This window comes from Solanum lycopersicum, chromosome 3 (genome assembly GCF_036512215.1).
Source record: "Solanum lycopersicum chromosome 3, SLM_r2.1".
NCBI lineage: Eukaryota > Viridiplantae > Streptophyta > Magnoliopsida > Solanales > Solanaceae > Solanum > Solanum lycopersicum.
In genome coordinates, this window is record NC_090802.1 from 59,943,625 (window position 1) to 59,969,741 (window position 26,117).

The following is a 26,117-nucleotide window of genomic DNA, read 5'->3' on the forward strand; positions in this document are numbered from 1 at the left end:
ATGGCAGCATTCAGCCGCACTACAATGGTGTTTCCCTCAGTCGTTTTTGTCCTCCAACTTGGATAACGCCAACTCTTTGAAATTTTGAGTCATACATACTCATACTTGCTATTGTTTTACTCAGAAGTTTTTGTATGCTATCATTTACCTTCAGAGCTGGTTGATGTATGTTTCTTGTTTTCATATAATTGGATTTTATACCTGCTTGAGTATGTTGTGTTGGAATGCGATCCAAACTTCATTTTTCTTCGTGCCTGAGTGCTGCAAGGTCGAGTTTTACTTGCTCAACAAACTCGATATCCTTTACTAATTTCACTTTTATGGGGCATGAAAAAGAGCTGTCTGATGCTTTCTTTTGGTGTTCCTCATAAAATAGAAAAATTTAGTAACTTTAATCAGTTCAGTTTTGACTGAAAATGCTCTTTGTTTCCCAACATATGGCCACTTCCACACTAGAAAAGTGGAGATCTTCAACAGTAGAATGGGCCATTTCACTATCTATACAGCTTTCTCATTGTCTGTGGCATGTTCATTGTATTTGATATGAGAGTGTAAACATGTTGCATATATATATTGAATAATAAATTATTTGTATGAACTATTGATATTTGTTTCTACATATGTATTTTGCAAACACAAAACTCTATCCCTCTATTCTCTTTTTGTATATTTACTGCTATTTTGCTACATAAAAGTAATATTCTGTTTCCTTTACTTGTTACCCTTTTTTTCCTTTTCTGGGGAAACAAGCACCAAATACCAATGTTGTGTTGTTCAAAAATTGAACTCATGTTGCCTTTTCTGCTATTTGTTGTAATCTTTTCTCATTTCTCCCTTGGACAGTTTGCTGCCTTTAAGGCATAAAATCCCTGTTTAGCATCATCCTGCACACTGATAAGAGTGAGGAAACCATTTCTTTAACAAATGGTGTTTGAGCTTCATGACCAAAACAAAAATGCCATAGCAAGGTATGTGCATCACCGCCACTGATGAATACCTGAAATGTTCAATCAGAAGAAGAGGGGTTCATTTTCTTGAATCATAAATCTCTTACAGATCAAAATATGCAGTAGACATTAAACAAAATGTGTACCACAGAGGAGAAAATGAAGATGACAGATCAAGAAATGGATAAGGCCACCTGTTTCCATAATAAAACCAGTATTCATTAGTTGTTTCAAACAGAAAAAACTTAAAATGTATTGATTACAACTCGTAAAAGAAGAGTGTTTTTTTTTACCATATTGACATACAGGCATGGACTGCCCATTGAAAAACAACATAAACTGCTGTCCACAGAAAGAAATATCCAATTCGAAACCAAGGGAAACGCTGAAATTCATCGAAAATTATAAGAATCATTCAACTTATGAAGATGATTTTTGAGACCAAATGAGAAAAGTTGGTTCACTTACCAAAGAGTTGAGAGCTGTATCACCAAGTAGAAACACTACATTGATCGAATGCATGTTTATTATCCACTACAACATAAATGTAACATCAATTAGTAACACGAAACGTCTCTGAACTTTATCTACTATAACAGTAAAGCCACGTAGAAGAATACTTACAAAGTTTAAAGTATAACCCCGAATGGTCAAAACTGGGACAAGTATGAACCAGAAAACGCAGTCAGTAAGCGTTACTGCTCCTGCATTCATCTTACATAACATAACAGGAATACAAAAAAAGTTAGTGATATGCAAAACTTGTACATTCATTGTCATAGGATCAAACATAAACGTTTTAATTACTCGTCGATTTTACCTGGAAAATTATCTGAAAAACATATCCCCAGAAATCAGCAATTTGGCGAGAACTCTCTTCTGCATTTTCCATTACCTGTTTTGCAACATTTGAACTAGTGCTACTCTCTACATTCATAGACAATCTTCGCGAACTATACTCAATATCTTGCCTCTCGTTACCTATTACATCGCCACCAACTTCATTGTGATACTGATAACATCCATACATGGAGAGCACAGATCCAAGCTACATTGATATAACAAGAAATCGCGATTAAAAAAAACAGAACAAAAAAGGAAAAATTGATTTCAACTTCAATGTTGCTTGCTATTACTTACCCCAAAATAAATTGTGATCAATGTGAATGTCCACCTGTTTCAGTAGCCAATACAATACATAAGTATATTTGCAAGATTCATAGATCATAATAATCATCTGTATAAACATACTTACTGTGTATAAAAGTAAAAAAGCTCCCCTCCATCAACAACAACATTCATGATTAACAATAACAAGAGGATTAAAAACGCGACGACTCTATATCCAAGAAGCCAACCAGGATGTATGGTTTTAAGACATGGTTTCCAAACTTCATCTTCATACAGAAGGCCAGGGGAGTCTTTCTCCTCTTCTCTCCTCCTATTTCTCGAACCGCGAGGTCCTTCATACTTTGTTATAAGAATTGATGCAAAAACCATTGAAGCAAAAATCCAAATGGAACACAATGTAACCCTCCAATTCAACCAGTAATCTGATGTTGTTGTATCAACTGTCATAGCTGGTTGCCATGAATTTTTTGGTGCTCCTGTTAGAAAACTCATTGTATCACAACAAAAATTTCCCAAAGGGTCCACAAAAAAACACAACACTAAAGAATGTTTCTTCTTTTTGTTCAAAACAATTTGAGTACATACAAAGAATTGAAATCCCAAAAATCCCAAATTTGATTAAAGATTATATATAATGAAACTGTAGTAGTATGGTATTGACACTATATACATTTTGATATATGAAAGTAAACAGAGATTCCAAACTTTCAGCATGCATTTGCACAGAAAGATAGGTTGAAAAAAATAATTTTAATATAATGTTTTGAAATAAAAAAAGAATGGCAAGTTCTTAATTGTAAGCAAAGGAAAGTTGGCATACTTACAGGTGATGTGTAAGAATAGATGCTTTGCTTCTTTGCTTTGGAGGAATCAATTTTTATTTTATTTTTTAAAAAGAAATAAATAAAACATGAAAAAATAAAAAGGACAAAAAGAATGGTGTTCTTTGAGCACAAGCTTCTTTATTTTGTTATCCTAATAGGATTTGCCTAATGGGATTAGTCACTAGTCTATAATCCAATATGCCCATGCAAATTAAATATGAAATTCTTAGACATAGAGGATATGTTGCTTTTTTTTAGTTTTATGATATTCCAAGGTGTCATTGGGGGGGGGGGGAGTACCCACCTGTCTTGGTGAAAGGAAAGTTTTTTTTTAGATTGATAGTTGATTTTTCTTTTAACACAAAAAAAAAAAAAAAAAGTATATGCTAGAAGAGGTTTGTTAGCTTCCAATATAGAAATATATAATGTTCTTTATAAAGTTTTTGGAATTATATGATTGTAAAACTTCAGATTTGTCATCTTCACCTGTATTTTTTTTAATTTGTTATGATCATAGTGTTCGAACAACTTTCACAATGAGAAATTGTACCAAATAGCAACACATGTCAACTCTATTGATGAATTTGAATTTGAGACTTTATGAATCTCTACTATTTTATTGACTGTTAAATCACATCTTTAAGATCAATGTTCACTAGTTTTTTTAATTTATTATAATATACATAATTTTTTAAAAGTATTTGGAGTGATTATTCCCATCAGTCCAATAATTGGGTTATTTGCTTAAACTTTTAATCTTATATTCCCAACTGATAGATTCCATTGAGTTTTTCTTTTAAAAATAATAGAGATTTTCTCAAGGAATAATGTGCTACCATTATAACATTGGAGGCTTTAATATTGAAACGTATGATCATCTTATATTCAATTTTGAATTCAACAGTCAAATAATCTAACATTACGATGGGGACATGTTAAAAAGTATAATGAAGTAACTATAAGTGAATACCCTCAAATATTTTAATCGTTTAGATGAGATGGTCAACATTTAAAAATATCAAAAACCTTATTGTGGGGAAAAGGTGAAAATAAGACAAATAAGGAAAGAGCATGATATATGATGTTTCAAATTTCAAAATTCAATCATAAGAAATGAGAAAATTAAGACAAATCAGGTAGGGCCCACACTCCTAAGCCCATATTGTTAATTAGTCATGTGGATTGCGTACACGCTATCAGGCCCAAATACGTAGACTTTACTCTTTAAGCCCTATGTTTTAAGGTATTTTTTGGACTCTTGTCGGTGAAGGGCCCAATTAAATACCTCTATTTTTGTCCCCTTTGTTTTGGGGCTTAAAGCTTGATTCTCAAGCAAAGTTCAAAGTCTATATTCCCACTATAGTTTGTCTTTTCTTCCTTCATTTTTTTCCAATAAATTTGGAGGTACTTGTTACTATATGATTATTAGAACAAGTGCCTCTCGAAAAAACCCACCAAGATAGAGATAAGGTCTTCGTATATGTTATTTATGAAGTCTTGTTGTTAACTTGTTATTTAAAGCGCATCAAGAATTTGCACATGCATGCGTTAAATTGCAGCTTAAAGAAAACTCACACATGAACCTCCATCCAACGACGAAGTAAGAATTTTTTATAAAATTATTCAAAATATGTAAAAGTAAACATATAAAAAAAAGTTGAAGGAAATTCAACAATTACTATATATACATAAAATATAATTTTAATCATTTATGAACCCCTCGACCTGGCTCCGACCTCAGACCCGTCCCATCTCAAGATAAATAATAAAAGGAAACTCATTAGTAGTTGAAACGTAATTTAATCTCAATGATTAACTTCCAAAGAGAGGAAATTAGTTCCGTAATTAACTGGGTCAATGGGTTACCGGTCCTTTATTAAATTTAAAAAAAAAACATTTTTTTCGCATGATACTAAATTACAAATTATGACGGATCCAAAGTAGAAACAGATAAGACATATTAACCAAAAAAAATCTATAGAAAATATAATATAGCCAAATGTCAACTATGTTTTTTTACTATTTTAAAGCAACCTTTGTCTGGTAATGATTACTTTAATTACAGAGCTTTCTCTATTTAAAGAGTGATTTTTGTCGGAATACGATCTTGTAATCTAGTCACACAAGTGATAATTAAAACTATATCCCACTAAATCAATCCATTTCTATGTTTAAATTTAAATAATTAAAACTCTTAAAATATTTATAATTGTAAAGTTCCAAATGAAAGTAAACTATCTTTTTATGTGTATGTATATATCTTAAATATGATGTATATATTTTGATTAGCACGAAGAAAGGCGAAAATGTGTGTGTCTTATAAAGCATCCACGAATCACTCTATTACTTTCAAATTCTAGATTTGCCCGTATGACTTCATGTTATTGTTTTTGTACTTCAAAAGAATATAATGTATCAACTGTTTCTATGCTACTTATTCTTAAATTCAGAAAGAGGAAAAGCACAAAAAGATTTCGAGAGACAAACCTCTCATTTCAAGTTACTGAAGATGCACCCCACTCTGGTCCAAATTAAGCTACTCAAGTTTTAGAAAAAATGACACAACTTAAATAGATTATCACTAATTTTACAAGACAAACTAAATATTAACTTGTTAACTTCTTGTTCCAGAGAAATACCAAAAGAATGACAAAACAGAACAGATATATTTGAGCATTTTTAACTAATTTGTTCCTTGAAGCTATTATTGACTAGAGAATCCTTTAAAATGTAATCCCATCAAAGAGAAACATTATTATCTTGGTATGGTGGTGGCAAATGGACAGATTTAGACAGACGGAAAATGGATTTAAGAATAACTTATTGCGTTACAACTCACCCATTTTAGTAGGAGTAAAAAATAAACGGGAGAAAGAAATATCTCACATATTTTTTTCTATCTTCATTTTTCTAAAATCTCTAAGATAAGACACTATCACTATCTCCTCAAAAATAGGCCTTGCTAGCTTCTTTGTTTTTGTAAATGGAACTTCTTATATATTTATATATATATATATATATATATATATTATCACCGGAGAATATATACCTAAAAACTATTATCTAAGAAAGAATTAGAGACCTTATAAGAACAACAAAAACAGGTAGAAATAGAAATTGGTAAAACGTTTCTGATAAGACTTACTTTCTTACACGGATGACTTTACTTAGTGAGATTGAAAAGTCTATAAAGATAGCACGGGTATGTAAAGTGAACTGATGTTTAAACACAAGTGATGCACTTAAACAATGTTCATGTATATTTCAACTTACGCCTGCAGCAGAAAATGCTACACTTTTGCGTAGGATTTGATGTCTTGAGAGACTACACAGCATCTATTAATATAGGACGTTTATGGAGCCAAGAGAAAACCAATCTGAGAAAGTCGAAACCTTCAATAACAAAAGCCAGCAAATAAGGCCAACAAAGAAAAAAGCTCATTAAACTCTAGCTGAGATTTAACCAAAACAATTAGCATTCAACTTTACAGTCAATGCAGATGATTTATGCATGACATAGGACAGCATCTTTCAAGATGAGTGAGTCCAGATCAACCAAACCACCATGTATTCAAAGTATGCAATCCTTATCAGGGAGATAGCTATTATATAAACTAAAAACATTAGAACTACATCCAATAACTAAAACAGTAACCATATTATCAAAAAACTTGAATATAGATATAGATATGGTCTCCATATAACTATCCATAACACAAAATCATCTATTGAAAGACAATGTAACACAAAATAAACATCCATAATATCTAAAATTCAACAGTGCAACATAGGAGAAGGCAAAAAAGGAAGTTCTGGATGACTTCAGAGGCAATCTAGAAAAGTGAGGTTCCCTTTCCTTTCTTGTCCCCACCTATTTCAAAATGCTTGCACCTCTGCATAAAAAAGAAAATGATTTAACTTACCGAATATGCAAAATAAGCACTACTACATATAACAGTGATCAAATTCCATTAACAAACCTTGATTGGGTGCTGTGAAACATGTTTGCAGCCTTGGCACTGCAGCCTCAACACAATCTTCTTTGTGGTTTTAGCCTGGTTGTATCAGAAAAAAGGAAGAGGTCAGTTATTCATTAACCAATAGACCAAATATAGTGCTAAATCAGTGAATGGTTTTTCATACTTGCTGAAATTTGTTTGTATATCAATGTTACTTTGTAAAAGAGAATGCACATATCTATTCTGGATATGTTACCTTTTTGTGGAAGACAGGCTTGGTCTGACCACCATAACCTGATTGTTTCCTGTCATAACGACGCTTCCCCTGAGCAGCCAAGCTATCTTTCCCCTTCTTGTACTGTGTCACCTTATGCAAGGTGTGCTTTTTGCACTCCTTGGACTTGCAGTAGGTCTTCTTTGTCTTGGGAACGTTCACCTGCAAGAAAGAGTCACAATGAAAGATTAATATATTAAGCCACATGGAACATATGAAGGCTTTATTACATGCCAAAAGCAGGTAGAAAGCAAATCAACAATACTGGAGAAAATCATAACATATCTTAAGAAAAATATTCTAAACGATGATAATGTTCGTGTCCTAAAGTTCCTCATCAAACAGAATAAACCATTAGCACACAGTCTATAGGCTACCCTTCAGTCTCCAATTCTGGTGCTCATTTCATTTCAGTACAAAGTCTTCCTTTCAAAATTATAGGAGCTAGAACATCAATCAAAGTTAAGTTGCACTTGATGCTTAATGATTTCATTACTATTTTTTATTATCTGTTGTGTTTTTATGTTGTTTTTAACATTGCTTTGTTATAAAAAAAAAAACTCCTTCATTCTCTACCTCACTCTACATTCCCCTCCCCAGACCATACTTAGTGGATTTACGCTGGGCATGTAACTCTTGAGCTAGGCCCATAATTAATCCTACATGATTACAGCATAGTGATATGGACTTGCTGCTATTCAATTATTAAACTGAAATGTGCTCAATGGGTACAATTCTACCAAGGAATCAGGAATAAATACCGAAAACCGCAACTACAAAAACTATATATCAGCAAACAAGAGGAACAAATTAAAAGCTCGTTCGATTCATGTACTGGATAACTTTACGATTCATCATTTCATCCAGTTTCTGAACTGAATGGGTACTTTACTATCACACAGTAAATCAATAAGAAATCAAAGAGGCGGAAAGAAGAAGCAATACCATTTTCGCAGGCCGAGAGGTTAGACAGAAATAGCAGAGAGCACAATCGCCGTTCAGCTGGTGCCGATCGAAAGCCCCAAGACACAAGAAGATGATAACTTTTATACTCCGACTTAGGGTTATGAACGATTAGGCGGGGTGGGTGGGCTCTGCTAGTGGGCCGAATCTATTGGGCTATAGTTGAGGACATTTTATTGGGCTTAATATTGTATGGACTAATTAAGCGGGCCTGTTACATGTGAGTTTTCAAATTATAAATTTAGTATTCTAAAATTCCTTTTTAAAAATATCTGATTCCGCTACAATTAATTAATTGATTTAAATCATACTCAAATAAATTTTGATTAGGTAAAAGTTCTGTGAAGTTTGATTTGGGAATTGATCAATTTGAATGTTTTCAGTTATGAAGAACATATATGATAAAATCAAGACTAGAGCAAAAACAGTGGGAAGAGACGAATCACTTTTTAGTTTTGATAGGTTGCAACTTGCATCAGATATCAATACTTTAACATGTATTTATTTGCTTTGATAAACGGTGTACATTGACGAGACAAGAATAGCGATCGTTGTTAAAGCTAAACTAGAGTTTTGAAGATAAATTTAGAATTTAAAGGTTTTACGTTGGTTAGAATCAAAATAAATATTTGAAGTGTAAGTTCAGTGATGTAACATATAAAATCGATAAGCAATGAAAGTTTGTTACACATTATAAATGTCAGACAAGAAAGAGAAAGTTTCAAGTATCTTAAATCTATTATCAAAGAGAGTAGCAAAATCGATAAAGACGTCACATGCCATATTAATGCGGGGGGAATGAAATGGAAGCTAGTATATGAAGTCTTCATGTTATAAACAATTTGTCATAAGAATTCAAAGATAAATATCTACATAGTCGTAATTAGATCAATTTTACTATGAAGGGGAAGTATTAACCAATTAAAACTTTTACATTTCGAATATGTAAGTTAAAGAAAGAAAAACATTATGACGAACTTTTAGACATATTATGAAGAGGAAAAAAAAGATTAAAAATGAAACATTATGACGAACTTTTAGACATATTATGAAGGAAAAAAAAAGATTAAAAATGACAATTGTATGCGACTAGAATTTTGTTGATCAACGCTAAAGGGCAATGATTGTTTTACGTATTTATTTACCTGTTCTTTTAATCTTATGAGAGCTCCTTTATATATGTGTGAGCTAGATTTTTTGGAATATTTTTAATTCAAATAGTTTAGAGGATTTTGGACTTGAAGAATAAGTTTTGTATTATTGATTTAATGGAAGAGCCCAAATATATTTTGAACTTTATTTAAATCATATTATTTTAGTTAAAAATATTAATGTAATTTTATTAATAATCAACAAATGTAATGTGAATTTATTAATCTCAAATAAAATGATAACAATTTTATTAAAAGTATCAAATTCGACATCCAATTGAAAATTAAAAAACTTTTAAAACCTCAATCTCCAAATCAAATATCTAAAAGAATTAAAAAAATATGATTCTATTTTTCAAATTGGTCCAGAACTATGGCCACCCACTACACAACATTAATAATATTTTGTTTAAAGAATGGATCCCTTATGCTTAGGGGCTCCCCCGCAGAAGAACGTTACAAAAGGGTCCCACCACAAAGTGGAGTGGTCTCAGCCGGCTGCTTTGAAGGGTTAACACTAATAATGTTCACATGCGTGTCTACTCACTACTTATAATTTTTTTTTTTCCTTTCGTATTCGATATTTATATTAGAGTCTGATTAAATTTAAATTTTCGTCAAAAATTTCATAATAAAAAATAGAAAAAATTGTATATAATAGCAAACTAATAACCTAAAATAAATGGAGTAGCTAGGATTTGATTTAATTGTGTTCTATAGCAAACGTTTGTAAAAAATTGTCAGTTGCCTCTCTCCAAAATATCTCACATGCCACTCTCCTCCAATCTCTCACTCGTTTCCTCACTTTTTATACAAACACAAGTGCATAAAAATTGTTTCTAATTGTATAAAGCAGAGAAAATGGTATAAACACATATATTTTGTTCCCCTCTCTTCACTCTTTCAGATCTCGCTCGCCACTCTCCCAAATCTCGCTCGCCACCCTCGCATTTTTCACTTATACAAACAGAAGCGAAATGTATAAATTGTGTTTCTATTTGTCTAAATCGTGAGAAAATTGTATATACACATGCAAGTACATATATTTTTGTCCTATACACTTATAATTATACGATAAAAATATTCTCTTGCCCAGTTTCTTTTGTCTTTCTCTCTTTCTCGTTTTATACAATTTTCAAATTGTATCTAGTTTCTCTCTTTTTTCGTTTTATACAATTCGATTCAATTGTATATTCCTTGTCAAGTCTCTTTAGTCTTTCTCTCTTTCTCATTTTATACAAATTTAAATTTAATATAATCGTTCTATACACTTATAATAATACAATTCGTTTTATACACTTCGTTTTTATACAATTATCTATCTAAGTGTCTTTCTCTTTCTTGTTTTATACAATTTACCTCAACTGTATATGTATAGTGAATTTTATACAGTTTTTATGTTTGTTATGGAACGCGATTATACAAATTTTGATATAGTATATAAATATGAATTTTTTATTTGCTATATATGAAAGTTGCCTTAAAAAATAAAATGCATCCTAATAAAATGATTTCGTATTAAGAAAATGCAAATTCAAAAGTTCTTAATTAAGAATGAAAAAATACTTATCACTCTATCCGCACTCGTTAGACTCCACTTCTGTCATCTTCCACTGGCACCACCTCACCCGGAGATCCATATCATCATTATATCATCACTCCCACATGTCCTATCATTCTTCATTTTTCCAATATTTCCTCGTGGATTCTTCACGTCTCTTCCATCTCCTTTTTCCCCTTTTCACTGTTCTCTCCCCCATTCCAACTTTTTCTTTTACCTCCACGATATTCGATACGAAGATATTTTCTATTAAAGATTTTTTGATATCAAAAAAGTCTAAGTTCAAAACATAATATTGATTTGAAATATCATTTCCCGTTAAGTTTTATATAAAAATTGTGTGATAGATATGCTAATCATTAAAAAAAAGAAAGTTATATATGGATGATGTAAATTAAATTATTTTTAAATTTAGAGTGTATCCGTTTAGTACAAATACGATAAATATAGAGAGAAGTATTTTAAAACGAAACGCTAATAAAAAAGTATTGCTTGAGAGCTTGGATTCCACTCGTAAATGTCATATTTTGGGTGGATGGTTGTTGGCCTAGGACCGACCACCACCTGCAGACAAGAACCCCTTTAGAAGTAACTATGGCATCATTTATACATTTACTATAATGCCCTTTTCTTACTCCTTTAACCACTCACCCCATAAATGTATAGATTTTACCTGATAAAATTAACTATCAAGCTATATACTAATTTTTTATATAGTTTATAAATGTATAAATTTTATTTTAAAAAGACCGAAGAGTTTATGAGCAAACTGTAGATCATACGTAAATTGTTTGACTTTTGAAAAATAAAATTTATCCCATAAATTAAGACATAGAGTAACATTTTCTTTTTACATGTTAGTCACTAAAGCTAATTTTATCCATCGTCTTAACATGTTTTGGCTTTATATATTTATTTTAGTATAATTCTATTAGATAAATATTGAAAATATTTTAAAATTTGACTTAAATTATTAATTGTATTTTTGAATTATTGATTGTTTTAAAAACACTTATCTACTTGACCTACTAAACTTAAATACATCTTTATCTTATAACATGAACGAAATATACTTTTAAGTTTTCATTAAGTTTAGAAGTGTTTTTTATATTTTTTATTTTCATACAAGAATTTGAAACCATTTAATACATCATGTGACAGATCATGATATATTCGAGTTTAATTAAATGAATGTTTTTTATAACTGCCAATAGTTTAATAACTAAACTATTGTTTGCATTAAGTTTATACGTATTTTCAATCCTTTTATTTTTTTTAATGATTTTCTTTTGCTTTTTACTGTAATATTATTTTAATAAATTTCTATTATTACAATATTTTGTTATTTTCGTTTTTCACATTCAAATAGAATTTTTTTTTAAAACAACTTTTCTACCGTTCGTAGTAAAATATTCATACACTTTATAATTTATTTTACAAATTGCAAAGTATTATTCTTAAATTAGTGGCATATATAAAATTTGAGGATAATACTTGGAATGCGAAAAAAATGGAGTTTTAATGCTTTGGGGGTAAAAAGGTAAATAAAAGGGTAACGGACAGGTTAGTGGTGGGAAAAGGAAAAGAAAGCTGTCAAAGAGAAAGACAAGGGGAAAAAGGAAAGAAGGAAGATTTCTTCAACGAGTGAGTCTTGTGATTGTATCACCAACACCAATACCAATACCAATACCAACGCCAAAACCAACAAATGGAATCGTTTTTCTTAACCGAAACCTTTCCCCACAACTATTACACCTCCACCACCATCACTTCTCCCCATCTACTATTCTTATGCTCCCATTCTTCTCTCTCTTCTTTTTTTACATCTAATTTCCAGGTACCCATTTTCTTCTCTTTTGTTTATTTTTTTTTATATCAACATTTGGGACTTGGGGTTGTTTTGTTTTTAATCAACATTTTGGACTTGGGGTTTTCTTGTGTTTGATGTTTCTTGAGTTTTCTGTTGTTTAAATGAAACATTTACGACTTGGGGTTTTCTTGTTTTTGGTTCTTATCAACGTTTTGGACTTGGGGTTTTCTTGTTTCTTGAGTTTTTATCGACATTTAGGACTTGGGGTTTTCTTGTTTTTGGTGTTTGAAGGATCGATCAATCTATAGGGGTATTTTCTTGATTCATTCTTGGGGTTGAGTTATTGATTTTGGAGGTTTTTATTGAGATCTTGTTGGTTTCGTTGAATATTGAGGTTGTTGGATTTATCTTGTGCTATAATTTCAGGAATATGTTTGGAGAAGGTAGCAGTGGCAACGGTTTATTTCCGGCTTCATTAGAGGGGAATCGTTTCCAGTATGATATGACTGCATTGCCTCAGCTGCAACTGTTTGGGGATGGTGAGTTTCCAGCTGACTCCAATTAGGATTTATGTTTTTGCAATATGATACTGACTAATTTGGTTCATGATTTTCCTCTGTTTGTCACGAATCTGGTAGATTGATTAATAATACAGGCTCTATGCTTTTTTGGGGGGTTTCTTGTGTGTTTGGATTTCCACATTCAGCATTGCCATGCCTAACTTTTTAGCTTGAGCTGTGAAGTCTGACTAGGGTGTTGAATCGGTTTTAGAAGATTGTTATGAACTGACCTGTATTTGTGTTACAAAGACTTCTTGTATTCTAACTGGGCTGGGCTTGTATTGCGCCCGTGCTTAATTAATTAGAGTTGATCCAGGGCATATGTGGAGATTGCCTTCTCTTCATGGTCGTTCAGTACCTCGATGCCTAAAGCATGCGGTGAAGAACTAGGACTGGTTGAGTTACTAGGTGTCTAATCCATAAATATTAGGTGAAATTAGAACAAACAAATTGCTGCTTAGCTGATGCTAATGATGACCTGCAATGCCAGCATCTCTTAGCATCTTTAGTCTATCCTGTTAAAATATAAAGTGGGACTGAAAAAGGAGACACAATCACTTCAAGCAGTGGAAAGAACAAAAGATGTGTTCTAAGTCCTTGGGCTGTTGAACAGAATTCAAATACACCGGAATGAAAAAGAAGCCAGCATGTAAAGAGTATGTGTTGATGAAGGTTTTGAGCTTATGCTGATTTTATAGAATCACTCCGTGCATTGTTCAATTCAACTAAATAGGCAAAAGACTCGTTTTAATGTTTTAAACCCGAAGCATACAAGGGACATAAAATGATAGTAGTCTGTTATTTTTGTTCAGATCACTTGAAGGGACTGTCTCGTTGTCGTTTCTTTCTTCAACATTATATTATATTTTAGAACAATTTAATTTTTGTTTGTTTTTAAACATGTATGCCATTATTTAAGAGTAGAGGTACATTACATGTAACCTTTTGCTATATTCTTGAGAAAGATAAGATAATTTTGTGCCAAAACAGCTGTAGGCTTTCTAATCTGCACATGTTCTTCTTAATCCCGGATATTATTAAGAGGTAGTTTCTACGAATGTTTTGGAAGTCTTTGTCTGGAGTAAGCAATCTTAAACTTGAAGAGAAGGAGTTTGGGTTCCTTTGTCAGTTCGGATCAATCTTATTTTTCACTTTCCAAGAAATAAATCTTGATCTGTGGCTATTATTAAGGGGTTTCCATTGGTGCAGTAGTTGTGGCGAATGTGCACAAAACTTAATAGGCTATCCAAGTTGGTATAGAAAATATATTAGGAATTGAAGTTGCTTGTACTCCAAGGTTCTAACTAATTGATTCAAGTCCTTGTAGGATTAAGAAAAATTAATTAAGCCGCCTATAAAATAGAACAAACCTGTTTATGAGTCCCGAGAATACCCAAAGTTTCTTCCATATACAAATTAGGATTCTTCCATGGATATTGAAGTTGATTATTATGCTGCTCTGGATTTACCCTCTGGTGAGGAAGGGGCAAAGCTTTCTGAAATCGACATATCTAAAGCCTATCGAAAGAGAGCATTTGAATTGTATCCAGATAAGAAACCCGATGATCCAATTAATGCTCACTTCAACTTTCAAAAGCTCAAGGCTTCCTACGACATTTTCAAGGATGAGAAAAAGAGGAGGTTATTTGATGATGTACTCCGTATGAAGTGTGAGATGATCCAACAACAAGAACAAGATTCAAAGCGTAGAAAGAAGAGGTCAGAGCATATTTTTGTACCTGATATTAATTTGGCTCGACTAGAAGAGGAGGAACAAATAGCTATAAAACTTCTAGCTGAAATTGCTAGAATTCGTTAAATATTGTTTTCAAAGAAAGAGTCACCAGACGTGTGTTGACAAGGAAAAGGTGCTTAAGGTATCTTGGGGTAAAAGTGGTGAAGATTATACTTGCCAAAGATTGAAAGAGTTATTTAGTAATTTTGGTGAGGTAGAACATATAATCATGAGTTCAAACAATAAACGTTACGCTCTTGTTGAAATGTTATCTAAGGACGAAGCAGCTAAAGCCGCCTCCTCTCGTGTCTTGGGCAATCTCTTATTTGTGCCTCTTCAGCCTCCAATGCCACCATTTCCTAACAATGCCGAGGGCTCAAACAATATTAATTTGTAGTGTTGAGTTTAATCTAAAATATGATTTGTAATTGTTTCTCTGAAAGGTGATATGCTAGCTTATAATTAGATATTTTGTTTATTTGACATTACATGAAGTCTACATTGTAGTGCTCATTTCAATCTTGTAGAGGTTGTTGATACATTGGTTGCAATGTAGATGATAACTCACCAAGATGAATGCTGGCAGCACATTCATATTCTTTTCTTATTTCTTCCAGTTAAAGTTTAAAGTGTAATGACTTTGGTTGATATGATATATTGATTTTGCGACAATATCATTGATGTCTTACTAATAGACTTTACCTAAAAACTGTATGAAACTTAAAGTCACCTTTGGGTAAGGGGGCTAATGAACAGATTACTCTTAATGCTTGTGATGATTTCAATGCTCATTTTGTTTGTTTATCTGATTATTGTATATGAAACTTGTTCTAAACTAAGAGTCAGTTGATCAGTACATAGCTAAAACTGTTTCTTGGATGTCATCTGATTGTATATGAGACTTGTTCTACACTCAACATCAGTTAATTAGTACTTTAACTAAAACTATTACGCATTATTTAGTCCTACTTCTCTCCATGATTAGCTCTGTTTTCTTGGCTGGTGAATATTATAAAAGGTGATTTTTGTGTTCTGAAAATATGGTCATCACTTTGTGAAAAGTAGAATTCTTTGTTTTTAAAATCTACCAGAGGCATGGTAGTTTAGATCCTTCTCTGATGCTTTAATCTTTCATATTAAATATTATACTTACCCCCACCCACACCCACCCACACACACACATATACACTCATATATCATGTTTAATCAGATTAATGCTTTCTTTCTATGTTTATTATTTGAATTATGGTGCTGATTTGTTCTTTGCTTGGTGCTGCTACTTGCATAATTTTCCACAGTGACTTGCTGTAAAATATTTAGCCACTCTGACGGGTGTTAACAATTCCTAGTTCCGTTTTGCTTGATCTCACATACATTTTTTTTTTCTTGTTCAGTCACCGTTGGATGTAGTGGCTACCCGATAAGTCACAATGTCAATGATCACCCATCTGTTGCGCTTCGCCCTACCAAAAGAGCCCGGGATGTTGAACCCAACTATAGCCAGCAAAAGCTTCAGATATCCTTGAACAACAACTTTGGTCAGAATGAAGTGGATCAAGCTGGAAGTATTTTGAATCCAATTACTGTATCAACTGGACTTAGACTTTCTTATGAGGAAAAAGAACGCAATTCATCAGTCACTTCTGCTCCTGAAAACACGAAAGCATCCCTCCCTGCTCGTCTACCAATAGACAGTGGTTTTAAATATGAGATTGACAGGCAAAGGGAAGAATTTGATCACTACATGAAAGTGCAGGTAGTTTATTGTATTCATTAACTTAGTCTGAAGTTGGCATATCATACTTTTGATTGATCTGGATTAACTCATACAATGTGTCCTAAAAAGAACTATGGTTTTCTCCTATCCATTTTTGATATCTGTACACCTACGGAGAAAGGGGTTGACGTGTATTTAGTCATTATTATGCATCCTTTGATATGCTGGATTGACTTGTAAATATTGTTTATTATATGAGTAAGAGCATAAGTAGGAGCATTTCTATCTTTTCAGTATCACAAAGGTCTCCAACTTATATCTGTGAGTTGGTCAAATTTTGATAGTTTAGGGCATAAAGAGTATAAGAAATGACTTGGATGTGGATACAGATACTGACAGATTTTCTGCATTGAATTTATGTTATATTGAAATTTTAGTCCTTGGGCACTTCTGATTCGTCCTTGGTAACTCAGGAAGATAATATGATGAAGGGCATGAGGGAGTTGGTTCATCGACAGACAGCATCTTTACTGAATTCCTTGCAAAAAGAAGTTAGCAGGAAGTTATATGAGAAAGATGTTGAAATAGACAATATGAACCGCAAGAACAGGGAGCTTGGAGAGAGAATTAGGCAGATCACTGTAGAAGCTCAGTCATGGCATTACAGAGCAAAGTACAACGAGTCTGTTGTTAATGCCCTGAAAAGCAATATTCAGCAGGCCATGGCCCATGGTTCCATGCAAGCTAAGGAAGGCTGTGGAGATAGTGAAGTAAATGATGCTGCCTCAAGTACAAACTACCATCTGGCAAGTGGTTCACATGACCAAGTAGCCAATACACAATGCTGCAGAGCTTGCAAGAGTAAAGAAGCCAATGTCTTGTTAGTTCCATGCAGGCACTTGTGCCTTTGTAAAGCATGTGAAGTGTTTATTGATAGTTGCCCAGTATGCCAGGTAATGAAGACTGCAAGTGTTCAAGTTTACATGTCATGAAAGACGTACGTATATACGAACACTTGCACTCATCATAATCTTTTGTGTTTTGAAGAAGTGTTTAAATTATGTAATGTTACATAATCATGAACTGTGGATGCCTTAACTATATGAAAATACAGATCAGCTGATACAAAGGATGATCTTTTAACTGGCTTGCACATTGTTTGATTTTTGTTATGCTCTTCTTTTTGAGTCTTTGCATGTGCATTGAGGACCACTTCACTATGACAAATGGTTGCTCTGGATACCTGCAAGTTGCAAGTAGTGACAAAAATGGCAAAGATGCTTATGGTATTTGAATAAAGAAGCCATTTCTTTTCCTTGTTTAAACATAAGTATTTGAATATATATCATCAATCTGTCTAAATGCATTCTTTCTAAGTATCCTAAATAGAGTGATGTATACTTTAATGACTACTAATTTGTTTTTATCTTAACAAAGAGAAGGAAATTAAACAAGGAGGAAAACCTAACTTGATGACAAGTGCGTTTTTGCTTTTATAGTGCAATGGGTCAAATTTATTGACTAATTGGTGGCCTTGTTTGTGTTAGAAACGATCTTTCTAGTCATTAAATATGTATAGTGATATAACTTTTTGTATCAATAAATAAATAAATTGATTATATAATTTCAGCGGGAATGCATATGATTTCTAACCAAACATTCTATTTTATTCCCATCGTTCCAAACTGAACTTTTAGCTATGAAAATAAGCAGTTTTATATGTCAGTAGCGAAAAGTTATTACAAATGTTCCTCAAAATACACATTTCTCAGTTCTTTTCCTAATGTTTGTGTTTAGTTGAATTAAGAAAATAATACCGATTTAAACTTGGGAGTAACAAGTGTGAGGATTGAGGAATATAACTGCAAATTTGCTTAGAATCATTCATTGTCTTGGAATTTAATGTGATGATACAAATAAAATACAACAAAAATGTTCCATTCACAATTGTCACACTTTATAGGACTTGATGCAGTGTTCAGTTAATCTCAATTATGCCATTTACATTGAATAATTAAGTTTAATATACCATCCCAAAAAATTAAAGTTTAATACTACTCATTTTCAAATGTGAGAACCAAGTATTTCAAAAGTTCAAAAATATTCATAAAATTTAAGACCTGGAGTTTGATCTATATATGTATATTCGTATTGTTTGTTCACTGCTAATTTAATTTTTTTATCCAATCACAATGTTTTCAGTTTGGTAAGAAAGTAATTTACCAATCACAGATCCAACAAATTTGTCCTCCCCCAACTACCTGTATTCACCAACCCCAACCCACAATTTAAAATATCATTGAAAATGCACCCCTAAAGTTACCAAAAACACCCAGAATATCCCTCCCCCTTACATTTCTGTTTACAATACAATCTGTCTTCACTTCTCACGCCCCGACGGAGTCCCCAACGTCTCCTCTCCCCCAACAACACACTTTATATTCTTCTTCTCCTCACTCTCTCTCTCTGCTGCAATTTCTTCGATCTGATTCGCCAAAATGCAGAGCACAGCAATCTCGTTTTCTCCGTCAATTTCACTCCCTAAGAAGCCTCACAACCCGTCCAGTTCCGCTTCGTTTTGTAGATTTAATCCTTTATCTCAGCCGCTTCGTTTTGGATCCCTAAATGGTTCAACATCGAGGAGAATCAATCCAATTAGATGTTCAGCGGATTCTTCTTCGTCAAAGTTGAATCCTAATGGATGGATTTCTGTTCCGGCTCCGGTTCCAGAGCGTCAGTCGGAAGGAGTGGAGGTTCGAGCCACGTCTCTGCCGGACAGCGCTGGAGAGGCACCCAAATCTAAGCCTTTGATGGAAACAGTGGTGCTCGGATCTCTTTTCGGGCTTTGGTATCTATTTAACATCTACTTCAACATTTACAACAAACAGGTATACTTTCTCTTTCTCATCCAGCTTGTATTGATGAATAAGTATAGCTGATCTATTTGTTGCTTATACCGCTTGTTCGTACGTGTTGTAAGTTTTGCTTCCTTACATGTGGAATTGTGGTTGAGAGTGCTTTTATTGTATGTGTAAATGCATGCATGTATTGCTATTTGTGAGGATCTCCAAGCCATGAATCGTTTCAAAATTTTAGAATATCGATTTAACTTCGTCAGTTGTCAACTTTTTTTCTTGTTTTGGAATTATCTATTCCCTGTCCATTTACGTTTGCAAATTGAGCCGTTTTCTAATAGATTGCTAATTAATTGAAGTGATTTCGAATCTCTTCACTGTCACATGTAAGATGCCTTCTGAAATGCGATTTGCTTAGAGAATGAAACTGTACATTACTCAGTACATGTTTCTTGGAAGTGAACATGGCTGCTAAACAGAAGTCAAATTTTGCCTTTCCGCTTGTCAAGTTGCACCATTGTCTAATTGATTAAGGTTGCTGTATTCTATAGGTGCTGAAAGCATTCCCTTACCCAGTTACAGTGACTCTCGCACAGTTTGCTGTTGGCTCCGTCCTTGTAATTCTAATGTGGACTCTCAATCTATACAAAAGGCCAAAAATCAGTGGTGCACAGGTAACTTCATTGAGACAAATTAACTACGGTTTGGGGTTAGACCTGATTATGTGAATGTGTTCTGATTTTCAATTTTCAATCGGCAGCTTGTTGCAATTTTGCCATTGGCAGCGGTGCATACCTTGGGCAACCTTTTCACCAACATGAGTCTTGGAAAAGTTTCTGTGTCATTCACTCACACTATCAAAGCTATGGAGCCATTCTTCTCTGTTGTCCTCTCTGCTATGTTCTTAGGCGAGGTGTGCTTTAGATGAATGTCCTTTACATTTCTATATAAATATCTTGTATTCATTTGTGATATCAGGGCGAAGCAACTATTTTTCTATTTCTTCTTCCATATATTTTCATCTTAATTCAGATTATATTTATGCCTCCGCTACTTTAAAAAGAAAAAGTTCACACATCAATTTAGTTGTTTGTCTACTGTCTGTGTTATTATAGTTAATGACATTGGATTATCTTGTTCACGCAGTTCCCTACCTTGTGGGTTTTATCTTCTCTTGTACCAATTGTTGGTGGAGTGGGACTGGCATCAATGACTGAGGCATCTTTTAATTGGTGAGAGATTCAAATTTTCTGTTCTATATAATACCATATGATTTTGTCGCTAGTTTAGTATATATGTGGGAGATATTTTAGACGAAGTTTTGTTCCAAAATTTTATATTCAAATGATGTGTTGTTGATTGCTAGGGCTGGATTTTGGAGTGCAATGGCCTCTAATTTAACCAATCAATCTCGTAATGTCCTCAGCAAGAAGTTTATGGTCCGGAAAGAGGTAATTTTGGTCTGTTTCATGCTATAACTAGATGAGGGTATGAAGAAAATATGTACCCAAAGTTGAAGGTTTCTTTGGTTGATGTTTAAAGCTTATATGAAATCTTAGTTGTAAGAGAAAACTATGTGGATTTTTTTTCGAGAGTTCTTTTCAATTTTTCATCAAGTAACTATCTTGTTTATGGATTAACCTTATTGCAATTACAAGACAAAACCCAAGTTTCTTGCTAGTCTTCTTTGGTTTCTGAAATGCTGTGAAGTTTACACTTCCAATTTTTTCCCTTCAGGAGTCATTGGATAACATTACTCTCTTTTCAATAATCACTATCATGTCCTTTTTCTTGCTGGCCCCATACGCCTTTTTCACGGAAGGTGTCAAGTTCACTCCTGCTTTTCTGGAAGCTGCAGTAAGTGATATATAAAGTGGAATTTTTTATTGCTTCTACCCTTTTGCTTACTCTGTCGTTTTTCATTGTTCTGTTGTACAGAAATTGCAGAAACTATTTTTAATTTTTTCTTATTATTTTCCTTTGGTGCTAGGGAATGAATGTGAACCAGCTTTACACAAGGTCTTTCATTGCTGCTCTCTGCTTCCATGCTTATCAGCAGGTATAGGATTGTGCATTCGGTTTCTCATTGATTCCTTGGAGTTCTATAACAAGATTCAATTCAAATTCTAGCCTGCCTTAGTGAACAAACACATAATTTATGTTGCTACAGTGATACAGGGTTATGTGAGATCTAATTAATGCATTTTTCGTCCACTTCATCGTTAGATAAGACCTTGACATAATTTGTGTAATACTGTACTTTGATTTTATGGTGTTCTGTTGCTTGCAAGTTGTGGTTGCATGGTGTTACATTGTTCCTTTCCCTGCCATCTCTTTTGGACAGTATCAAGCATGCTGGAAGTGCATGCCCATCAACTTAGACCGATTTGAAACACATGGCTCTTCCTTGCTATCTCCTTAGCACAGATGTTTTGAATATAGGTCAATGTGATTTTTTTCCACTTCACACTGAAGCAGTCCGTTTGAAAAAAATTGAAGATCTATACGAGGAAAATTTGAAAAAACACAGGTGGCTATTTCATCTGTTGGCGAATTTCGGCTATGATCAATGGCCATTTTAATGCAGAATTGGCTAAAAGTTTCTCTTACTGTTGTATACTCATGGCTGCGTGAACTGCTAATCAGCAGCTTGGCTTGCTTGAGTAGAATTCCTTTTTTTTTTTCTTTTAATGTAATTCACAAATCAATGTGGCACAATTTGATGAATGACTGAAAATTGTGTCCTTTAATTTGTGAGAACTGCTGGTTATGTTATTTCTTGCTGACACTGTATTTTTGGTGCAGGTTTCTTACATGATATTGCAGAGGGTATCGCCTGTTACTCATTCTGTGGGTAATTGTGTGAAGCGAGTGGTGGTTATTGTGACTTCCGTTCTCTTCTTCCGCACACCTGTATCTCCCATTAACGGTTTGGGTATGACACCTTACACTTTATACTTGTCAACCTATTGCTGATTGAGAAATCCCCTTTCCCCTTTTCACTCCTATCTCTTAACAGCTCAAATGATAATGTTTTGTTGAATATAAAAAGGTAGTAGTGAACTATTTTTTTTCTTTTCACTTTTGATGTAGGAACTGGAATTGCCCTTGCTGGAGTTTTCCTATATTCAAGGGTGAAGCGCATTAAGGCCAAGGCAAAAACAGAATGAAATCTCGATCAATTTTGATGGTAGATTATAATCATTAGACGGATGAACCAAAACTTTGGTTGTATTGTAGGCAGGATCTTCTTTTAGTCTGTTGTGTCATGTTGGATAAATTATTCTTTTCTTAGGCAGTTCAAGTAATTGCTGCCAATTTGACGATTTCACTAGGCTTCGGGCACTGAAACATGACAGACTTTGTATTATTTGATTACAATACCGTTGCATTCGAAATATTTCTCTTCCCAAGGTGTTAATTATCTCTCTGAGTAGAGGATCGGAAACCTAAAGTTCCGCTTTTTTTTTTTTTTTTTTTTTGTGCGCGCAATAATTCTCATAGTTGTGTGACTCGTTATTTGCTGTGCTTCTGCTTTTTGAAGGCTATGTTAGCACCCGAAAAAGAAGCGGATGTGCAATATGGGCCAGGTATTGAATTCTATATAATCGAATCTGGATTCCTATGTCATGCTTTCAATACTAGTGTTGCAGTATGAGTAGCCCAAATTAACAAATTGAATTTTATGCAATACGTACCTGATATTGAATTTCTATATAGAGAACCGAATCTGGATTATATCTTTGTCCAACTTTTTGTACATATACTAGATCAGTCCATCAAACAGGAATGTTAATATTGCTGAATTGCCCGTACATTATTTTCGCCAGTAATGTCCTATAGCTCCCTCACAAATCCAGACAGATTCTTTTGTGTTTCTTTTAGGTGACCTAAATATTTCCTCTTTCTCATAAAGTGGGAAAATCCAAAACACATTAAAAAATTACTTTAGCCAACGCCAAAAGTGTGCAACCATTGAATTGTTAAAAAATAATAGGCTTTGAATTTTTAAACAAACGCCAGCTAAAAGTTGAAAAGAAGAAAAAAAAAATCCAAATAAAATGATCTAAGTAGCGTCTTCTTATTCTTGAAGGTACTCTGCATTGCTGAGATCAACAAGTAAAAATTGAATGCACCTGGTTGGTTACAGCTAAGTACATTTTCCAACACCTCAAAGATGTACTTTTCCTTCTTTTGGGTGTTTAGTTAAACAAAAATTATAAAGAATAATGGTATTTTTCCCATTAAAGATCCAATACTTCAGCAAAAGATTGGTCAATCTTATTACTGTCATCAGCTTTTTATATGAATAAAAATAATTACTATGACAAGGGAAAGGATTTTATTCGAATTTTTAACCAAACTAAGCCATTATATAAAACAATTTATTAAAGTAATACATTTTTTTAAATTTTTACAAAACTAGTATAAACGTATTTCACGGTAACGTTTTAGGGTATATTTTATTTTTTAAAAACTAACAGCATTAGGTTGATATATGTTACTGTAAGTAACGTTTTACTTTTAAGAGTAAAACGTTACTGTGAGTAATGTATATCAATCTGACGCCATCAACTTTTAAAAAATAAAATATATCCTAAAACGTTACTGTGAAATACGTTTATACTAGTTTTGTAAAAATTTAGAAAAACATATTATTTTGGTGAATGACTTTATATAATGGCTTAGTTTGGTTAAAACCTCGATTTTATCCAGTGCGTCAGGTGTAAGCTAAAATTCAATTAAAAGAAGTATACAAAACTTTGTAATTTCATAAACATTACTAGTAGTACTTATGTAGCAATTGCAATAAACAAAATGGACCTCTTTACATATTACAATTACAACACTATATGAAGCTTTAAAAAAGGGAAGAAATGAAAAAGGCAAAAAAAAAAATTAAAATTGATACTACTTGACCTAAATTACTTCCACATAGCACAGGAAAAAAATTAATTATACAATTTCAAAATTAATTAATACCCAGTAGCTAGGTAGAACCCTATGCACCATAAACCCAAAAATATTCTTACTGTACTTTTCCTGTTCGCCGACGACGACTCTTTTTCTCCGAACCCCGGCGGTGAAGATAAGTGGTTGGTTGAACCATCAATATCCGGCGAATTCACCGGTGAGATAGAAATCTCCGGTGGGTCAGCTGATGGAGGTGCTCCACTACTTGGTTTATTAATTACCTCAACTGAATTCTTTTGAAAATATTCTTTAGGCAATAAAACCTTTGAAACCCCAAATATCACCACTGGATTCTGATCAAATACCGTTCGAGTCACCGACGCCTGAACGATCCCGGTATCGATCGATACATCCCCATTTACTCTAGAAATGTTAAGGGTAAAACTTCCAGCCCCATTTTGCTCCGTCGCCAATGTTGGTTGAACTGGGTTCACTATCGATTGCAGTGAACCCAGAGGGTAGTACGAGTGCAAAACGTGGAACCTTAGCACGTCGGTCTTTTTCTCTGCCGGTAGAGATTGGAATATCTTCGATGAGTTCAGATCCGAAAATGCCTGGTCTGTCGGCATAAATAACGTTATTCCAGCACCCCTTTCGTCATCCTCAAACTCATCTTCCACTCTTGAAGCTATCAGCATTGAAGCGGCGATGTTAAAGTCGTGCCCATCGATTAGCGTCTGTGTTATGTTGAGACCTAAAGTGGGTCGAGTTTCAGATGCCATTAAATCAAACCCATCAGGAACTAAAACTGAATCAACGGTGAAAATCGAAATGTTATACGGCACTGTCTTCACAGAATTAATAACAGTAGCGTTGGAATTCGGTGAATGAATAGTGATGGCATTTGAAATCGGGTCACGAGTAATGTTAACAGACCCGGAATTGCTAGGAGCTCGTCCGGTGGTCTGATACAGAGTAGTGACAAGTTTACCGGCGGGTGGTATAAGGCGGAGATCAGGCCAAGAGTAGTACTCGAGCAGAACATGGTAACGAAGGACATCGCCGAGACTAATGGGGGAGGATGACGACGGAGAATGGTTGTCTATCACATCGGAGTTGCGGATGAAGGTATTGGGGACGGCGAAAATGGTGACGGAGGATCGCCCCGCCAGATCGGCGGCGACGGTGGTGGCGGACAGGAGATTAGTGAATTCGGAAAGCTCAGGATATGAAGATAGAAGATGGGTAATGTTAATGGCTAAAATGGGTATGTAGGAAGTGGACAAGAGAAGAAAATAGAGAAAGGTGAGAGGGGTAAAATGGGAAATGAAAATTGCGGCAGCCATTGTTGTTGGTTCTGACTTGTGAAGATTCAAGAGGCAGAGTGATGAAGTGAGAGAAGCTTAGGAACTGAACAAAGATTGCTACCCACCCCTACCTTAACCCCTTGGGGTATGAATACTGATGCAAATTATTATATTCATATTTTTAACGATTAACATGATTTTAAAGTATGATAATTATAGGGGTGGTTGGAGATGATGGATATTCTTTTGACCAAAAATGACGCAATTACAAGTTTTATATTTCTCTTATTTTTAATATCTTTTTTTATTTTAAAATTTTTTTAAATTTATATAGTCGAACTACATATTAATGTAACGAGCTATTTATTATGTATTCAATTTATTTTATAATATATCCAATTTATTTTAT

The 26,117-nt window shown here is 33.6% G+C and overlaps 5 protein-coding genes across 8 annotated transcripts; 2 read left to right on the forward strand and 3 right to left on the reverse strand.

Annotated features, from left to right (window-relative positions):
• Window positions 1-544: 544 nt before the first annotated feature.
• Window positions 545-5,438, reverse strand: LOC101253575 (uncharacterized). Of its 3 annotated transcripts, none has more exons than XM_069295562.1 (9): window positions 5,390-5,438; window positions 2,203-2,554; window positions 2,088-2,121; window positions 1,768-1,995; window positions 1,572-1,661; window positions 1,416-1,481; window positions 1,241-1,332; window positions 1,094-1,141; window positions 545-997 (listed from the first exon to the last, which is right to left on the reverse strand). In XM_069295562.1, the coding sequence occupies exons 1-9, from the start codon at window positions 5,394-5,396 to the stop codon at window positions 880-882; spliced, it is 1,035 nt and encodes a 344-aa protein (XP_069151663.1). In that variant the 5' UTR covers window positions 5,397-5,438; the 3' UTR covers window positions 545-879. The 3 variants fall into 3 exon arrangements, with proteins under 3 accessions (XP_069151663.1, XP_010318984.2, XP_004236216.3); XM_010320682.3 differs by lacking the exon at window positions 5,390-5,438 and adding an exon at window positions 2,903-3,025; XM_004236168.5 differs by lacking the exon at window positions 5,390-5,438 and having other exon boundaries at window positions 2,203-2,870.
• A 1,123-nt stretch (window positions 5,439-6,561) lies between these two features.
• LOC101253271 (large ribosomal subunit protein eL42) lies at window positions 6,562-8,242 on the reverse strand. The gene is made up of 4 exons (XM_004236167.5): window positions 8,081-8,242; window positions 7,118-7,297; window positions 6,883-6,957; window positions 6,562-6,795 (listed from the first exon to the last, which is right to left on the reverse strand). Exons 1-4 carry the CDS (start codon window positions 8,081-8,083, stop codon window positions 6,736-6,738), a joined length of 318 nt encoding a protein of 105 aa, XP_004236215.1. The 5' UTR covers window positions 8,084-8,242; the 3' UTR covers window positions 6,562-6,735.
• Window positions 8,243-12,378: 4,136 nt separating this feature from the next.
• On the forward strand, window positions 12,379-17,779 carry LOC101252972 (BOI-related E3 ubiquitin-protein ligase 1). 2 transcript variants are annotated; one of them, XM_004236166.5, is made up of 4 exons: window positions 12,379-12,647; window positions 13,047-13,159; window positions 16,310-16,671; window positions 17,106-17,779. In XM_004236166.5, the coding sequence occupies exons 2-4, from the start codon at window positions 13,051-13,053 to the stop codon at window positions 17,622-17,624; spliced, it is 990 nt and encodes a 329-aa protein (XP_004236214.1). In that variant the 5' UTR covers window positions 12,379-12,647; window positions 13,047-13,050; the 3' UTR covers window positions 17,625-17,779. The 2 variants fall into 2 exon arrangements, with proteins under 2 accessions (XP_004236214.1, XP_010318983.1); XM_010320681.4 differs by having other exon boundaries at window positions 12,418-12,930.
• A 481-nt stretch (window positions 17,780-18,260) lies between these two features.
• LOC101252675 (phosphoenolpyruvate/phosphate translocator 1, chloroplastic) lies at window positions 18,261-22,908 on the forward strand. Its single transcript, XM_004236165.5, has 9 exons — window positions 18,261-19,520; window positions 20,039-20,161; window positions 20,248-20,400; window positions 20,634-20,719; window positions 20,854-20,938; window positions 21,225-21,344; window positions 21,478-21,546; window positions 22,293-22,422; window positions 22,581-22,908. Exons 1-9 carry the CDS (start codon window positions 19,131-19,133, stop codon window positions 22,655-22,657), a joined length of 1,233 nt encoding a protein of 410 aa, XP_004236213.1. The 5' UTR covers window positions 18,261-19,130; the 3' UTR covers window positions 22,658-22,908.
• Window positions 22,909-24,249: 1,341 nt separating this feature from the next.
• LOC101252377 (fasciclin-like arabinogalactan protein 4) lies at window positions 24,250-26,117 on the reverse strand. Its single transcript, XM_004236164.4, has one exon. It carries the CDS (start codon window positions 25,745-25,747, stop codon window positions 24,464-24,466), a length of 1,284 nt encoding a protein of 427 aa, XP_004236212.1. The 5' UTR covers window positions 25,748-26,117; the 3' UTR covers window positions 24,250-24,463.